At 39.0% G+C, this 6228-nt stretch overlaps 1 protein-coding gene across 1 annotated transcript; it reads left to right on the top strand.

Moving 5' to 3' along the window:
• The first annotated feature begins 1059 nt into the window (after window positions 1–1059).
• On the top strand, window positions 1060–5915 carry cd302 (CD302 molecule). The gene is made up of 6 exons (XM_084908509.1): window positions 1060–1223; window positions 2934–3059; window positions 3180–3296; window positions 3905–4087; window positions 4204–4224; window positions 4329–5915. Exons 1-6 carry the CDS (start codon window positions 1145–1147, stop codon window positions 4529–4531), a joined length of 729 nt encoding a protein of 242 aa, XP_084764635.1. The 5' UTR covers window positions 1060–1144; the 3' UTR covers window positions 4532–5915.
• Window positions 5916–6228: the final 313 nt, after the last annotated feature.

Here is a 6228-nt window from a genome sequence, read left to right as displayed (position 1 = left end):
CAATACAATTTTATATGTGTATATCTGGAGGGACTAGGATGTTAAATTTACTAGGAAATTAATCTAAACCTCTTTAAGAGGACAGACAGACAGTGACTTGTTCATGTTTACATAACAAAACAATTGCAAAGGCTCCGTCTTCAAAAACTTGTTTTGTTTTGCTTTTGACAAAATAATGGTGATGAATTCTTCTCAGTTTTGAAACATGCAATTAAATATACAATTAACAATTTAAAAAATTAATAAAAAAAAAATATTTATATTTAATTTAATCTGGTTACTAAGTGGTTAAATACAGAGGAATAATATAAGCATGATGTAAACAGTTTCTAAGCAGTAAGCAATTTTTCAGATGCAGGGAGGGGACGACAAATCGATAAGAATGTCTGAATAAATGCACCTCTGCCTATATGTGAGCTGATAATTAAAATAAAAGTATGTAAAATAGGAACCAACAACCTTTTGACATTTACATTTTGACACATTTTGTCACATGGTTGGTTACTGTTACTAATAATTACTAATTATCCTTTTTCAAAGGACAATTTGAATACAGTAATTAACAACATTATCTGAAATACTTCACCACATCAGCAAAATGAGTAAGGGAAGTCTACAATTACAGCAATGTTAGCTCAGAGAGACCCTTTTATCGTATGTTTGTGAGTAGCGACAGCAGTACATTGCCCAAACTGTTGTGGAAACTGGACCTACAGCGCCATCTAAAGGCTGTGCAAATCGTGCTGCAAAAGCTCTTCCGAGTGGACTACACTTATTTGTTTGTGACAACACAAACGAATTATATTCACAGAAACACGGAAGATGAAGCTTTTCCATTAATTTGCATCCGTTTGCATTAATTGCCGACGTGCCGTATTTTGTAATTACAATGCGCAGGAGATTATATTTATATCGTTCCCCGTGTAGTTCAAGCCATTGAAATAAGCAATAACAACCCCAAATGAATGCTGCTTTCACCATCTCCCACTGATAACCGCGGTGTTTACTCGCGTTCAGGCCGTGCTGTGACTCGTGTGCTGTGCTTTTGCTGTGGGTGTGTGGGTGGGTGGGATTTCGGTCACGCTGCGGCTGACTGGACCGAGCAACAGTCAGAAAACAAGTTTGGTGCTACAAGATTTCAGACATGGAGTCGCTGAAGAAAAGTCACCGCTCGTTGTTGTGGTGTGTCTTCGTGCTGTGTGTTCAGCTGCCTTTGACGGGAGGTAAGGTCTTAAAACTGAACCTCAGCTCTAAGCTAAAAGGAAGCGATGTGTTTTAAAGGCATGCTATGGTTTGTCCGTCGTTACTCCGCTGGGTTGAACAGTGCGTAGGCCTGTGTTATTTGCGCTCTCTGGTGTGTGTTTACTTTGGGTTTGGAGGGGTTCGTGTTTTTAGACTGCGGGTAGAAATGTAAATACATTTATTAATGTTACCTAACCAACTTTCCTGAATGTCGACACTGTATTTTGCTTGTATCACGTAACTTGCGAACTAACGTTAGCACACTGCGTACGTGCACGTATCCGAGTGAAAGTGCACGCCTGTCGTTTGTTTCCAAAGGCTCTTTAAAAGAAAGAATCGGGGCTTCACCTCTTTTTTTTAACCTCGTCTGAGTGCTTACTGCATTAGCATTCTTTGTATTTCGCCTCAGGGTGGCTAATCACGGCAGATTTGAAGTGAAAACGCAACACGTTTTTGCTCCTATTCTGTACTAGAACTCCATATTAACACATAACCTTATTTCCAAAAATAAATTGATAAATAAAATCATGCCACCATTTGCCAGACACAGAATAGAGACGCTAATAAAAGGGGAACTGTGGTCACAAGTTGGAAGCAACCAACTGGGTTGTGACGCAAAGCGTCTCAGGTTTTATGAATTTGACTGCTGATTTCCCATTTTTGTTCTTATTAATGTGCTTTAAGGGCATCGGTTTGAAATGAAATAATGGACATAGCTTTACAGGCCTCAGTTTTAGTTTGATTAGGTTATCACGATGCCAAAACAATTGTGCTTGCTTGCACTTTTCTTTAAACGGAATACCCAAAAGTAATTGGACACCTGGCACCTAAATGATTGTTTGACATCTATAGCAATCTATTCTAAGCCACATGGACAAAGAGGAGCCCGTGTGGCTTAGAATAGATTGTCATTTACATTGAGGTGAAGTTGTCTCTCACTGCAGGATAATAATCAGACTCAAGTAAAGCATTAGTGTGTTTATAGCAGAGGTGGGTAATTAATTTACCCAGGGGGCCCAGTTTCTCACATGACCCCTTGGGTAAATTAATTGCCCACCCCTGATTAGGGATCTGTGGAAAGGCACAAGGCTTTTTGTGACTGAACAGCAAGGAGATAGAAGTACATGTTTCCTTTTCAGTCATCTTCATAACCACAATCCTCAGAGGCTCTGCACTAGATGCAAATGGTTTGAGATGCACAAAAGCAAAAATGTGAGGTTGTTGCTCTCAAAACCTTGAAAAAAAAAGTTGTAGTGGGTAAGACCAAACAAATGGCATCAAAATGGTGAACAGATGAAAGTTGTAAAGCAGCATCAAACATGGTGGAACATGTATAGCTAGCAATAGCACGTCACCCTGGCATTCATTGATTTCACTGCAGACAGGAGCAACAGATTGAAAACAGAGGTTTGCTGGAGTATAGGTCACGTGATGATTCATGACAGTGACACAAAGTGGAATATCATGAAGACTGAGATTAGTCGGTCAACTAATCTAAGTCTGGCTGTGTACACCACACAGTGGGCTGCACTAGTGAATGTCCTGGCAAAGAATGCTAAAGAAGATCCAGAACCTCGGGTAGTTTTAACCCTACAAACTTGGGGCACTTCTCCGACACACTTCATCGACAGTGTTGGTTTAAATTGTCCTGAACTGTAGGTCTCAGGGTGGCTCTCCATTGTTTCTTTCAGGCTGCCCTGCAGATGGACGAACCTGGGTGCCCTTTAAGGACAGATGTTACCACTTTGTCCATGGAGACGAAGACAAAATCAAAAGCTACAGCTTTGAAGATGCAAAAACTCACTGCAAAGGCTTTGGTAGATGACCGAGCCACGTTACGTTCAAATGTTTCCTGTGTTTAAAAACAATAAGTCAAGTCGACTGGATTATCAACGCGTGTGATTACGCGTTCATATTTACTGTGATTGTTTTCCTAGAACTTTTGACGATCCAGAGCGAGGAGGAGAATAAATTTGTCATCGACTATAGCCCCGAAGTGTGGAAAAACAGCCCGCCGGTCATCGTGTGGCTTGGAATGTATTACGACTCAAACAGTAAGTTTCATGAAAACCTTTTGGCTAGTTTCATAACTAATTAACAGCGTTGTTTGGAGGTTACTAGGTGGAAAACTGACAACGAATCTTGCAGAATTTTGTGTGTTTGAGGTTTTTAAAGAGTGCTGTATCAAAGTCCATTATATTTTAGTAGCTGTAATTTTCCTTTTCAGTAAGGATTATACATAAATATCAGGGCTTGTAACATCTAGTCCTTTACCTCTTTTTTTTTTTTCTAAGCAGTTGTAGAATATATTGTGTCAGCTAAAACTGACTGCTTTTTTCACATTTGACAAGTTTGACATGGACTATGAAACACTGTTAAAATGACCTAAATTTTCTGCTTGTGCCAGCTACTTTTAAAAGCTTGCAATACAGTACAGCATTGACTCATACTTTTCTTTACATCCTAGCAAAGTTTAAGGAAATCCTGTGGGGGATGTACCTAACCTAACCGCAAATCGGTAGTAAGGGCAAAAAGATGGACATCACTTCTGTGTCTGTCTGAATGCTAGAGGAATGCTGAAGCTTAATGAAAATATACTCTTTAACTATAGTTGCCCTAAAACCTCTAAATATGTGAAATAACAATTCATGTGTCTGGTCAGCTCAAAACATGACGTGGCTTCACGACAACGCGGTGACTTTCTCTAACTGGGAGGATGGCTCTTTGACGTCAGATCTCGCGGCCATGGATAAATGTGCAGCTCTGCACACAAACACAGGAAAGTGGGAAATTGTCAGTTGCAGTGATGACCTGGAGAATGGGGTAATCTGTGAAGCCGCCCAGGGTGAGATTTCTTTTCTTTTTTTTTTATGTTGCAGTGGAATTTGAATCTGTCACTTCAGAAAACAGGGCTGCGATTGGTGCCTCACATTGTGTTTTCTGTCTTTATTTGCTTTTCAGATAAAGAGAAAGCCAAGCGGAGTAAGTCAACCTTTGAGCTTTATTTCCTCACGGTTTCTGTGCTTATTCCTGTGGTTTTTGGTACTAATTGTGACCTCCCTTATTTTGTTAATCGTCTCCCTCAGAACCTAGCGCAGTGCTCTCTGCCCTCGTCATTCTCAGTGTGGTGGCTATCGTGGGAGTCTCAGCTGTTGTTTGGTTTCTGCACCAGAAGCACAACTTTGGCTCCGGCATCGTCACGGCATTCGAGTACCACCCCCCGTTCCGAGTCCCTGACACAGACCAGTCGTGCCTGGTGGAGGCTGAGGAGACTGATAGCACACCATAGGAGAACGTTCTCTCTCTTCCTAAATAAGAAACACCAAACCCTTCCCCATGGGTGGTTGTTTTTTCTTTTCTTTTTTCTTCCCATTCAATGAGAAGTCCACTCTTAAAATTGTTACTCAAGCAGTTTGGGATTAACGCATGTCAGTGGCATGACTCAGAATAATGTGTGTTTGGGAGAAATGTGATGCTAAGCATTTCTCTTTACATCTACATGCTTTTTAGTCACCTGCACTAACAACAGATCATTTGTAAATATCTCTGATTGGTGCATTTTCCTCAGCTACCACTGGGCGTTAACGTCAGGTTACACGTCAGACACTACAGAATGGTCAATAGCTGTTCCTATTTTGCATATTGAAACAAATGCACTAATGGCTTCCTTAAGTGGTGTGCAAGATTATATGAGGAGTGTGACTTTCACGTGTTTTGTGTGCATGCAAGAATTTTTGTTACAGAGTTAATTCAGCTTGGTTTGGAGTCCCACAAACTTGAGGGTGAACAAGAAGGGATATTAACAAGTTTTGGGGGGGATTTTTGCCACTTTATACACAAGAGATTTATGTATCTCATGTGTTTTTAAAAAAAAAAATGCAATCAATAATGTTTTCTTTTTTTTGAATACCTTGTCTCTGTTGTAATTGTTCAGATTATTCAAACTCTACAGTGTAAGATAGGCTGTAATTAAACTCCTGTAATCTTCAAGCCAAAGCTAAGACAACCTCGTAACCCTGACCGGGTTACGTTTTATACATTTAAGTGTTAACAGAGCTCCGTATGAGCCATACTGGAATATAACAAATAAAAAGCTTAAACTTGCCTTAAAAAAAAAAAAAAAAAGTCCAGTATTTCTTCCAATAGTTAGAGGACTCTTTTAATTGCTTCATCCAAACAAGAAAGCATGAGCAGCCACCTTGTTATTTCATGCACAATGATGTTGCAATTTAGGTGAACAAAAAACGACAAAAATAAAAATGACTGTAACTTTATAAGACTTTAAGGTAACTTTATGAGATTTTCTGGCAGAATGCTTTTATATTTGTTTTCCTCTGCTGTTTCTCGTTTATGGAAAGCACATGGAATCCTTTCTGTCCCGACTATACGGCCAGTAAATATTTAAACTGTTAATTCATTCCAGGATTTCAATGGGTATCACACGTTCTAGTTTGAAGGGTTAAAAGACTGTGGGATTAAATGTTTACTTGCTGCCCTGTGGAAAAGACAATCTTACTATAATAATTTTTAGAAGAAAACCGTATGTGAATTATTATAGGGGATTAAAGCATGATGTGAATATGGAATGAGTATATTGCAGAAGAATGGCAGGAACCTTTGTATGATGCTGATTTTGTTTTCTCCAATAAATTTGCACAAATTTATTAAAACCATATTTTGTCTTTGTAATAATGGGTAATCAGGGGAATATGGAAAAGTCCACTTAAATACACAGCACATTCTTTTTAAAGCACTAATGCCTAATATATAAGATTCATTTGGTATGATTTTTTTAATAGTATGCCACAAGTAACCCTATTGCTTTTTTTTTAGCAATGCCATTTCAGAAAATAGGAATACTTTCTAGTCAGTCTTATATTTCCCATTTATGCTAGATATATAATATCTACATGTCACTGCATAAATTAGACTGGAAGAATGACCTGGACTACCAAAATCAGAGTCTGTGAAAATCATTCTTAATCA

This window comes from Perissodus microlepis, chromosome 16 (assembly GCF_051167445.1).
Source record: "Perissodus microlepis isolate ML-2025 ecotype Zambia chromosome 16, ASM5116744v1, whole genome shotgun sequence".
In the NCBI taxonomy this organism is placed as follows: domain Eukaryota; kingdom Metazoa; phylum Chordata; class Actinopteri; order Cichliformes; family Cichlidae; genus Perissodus; species Perissodus microlepis.
Note: the sequence above shows the minus strand (reverse complement) of the source record. Positions and strands in the feature narration are given on the sequence as shown.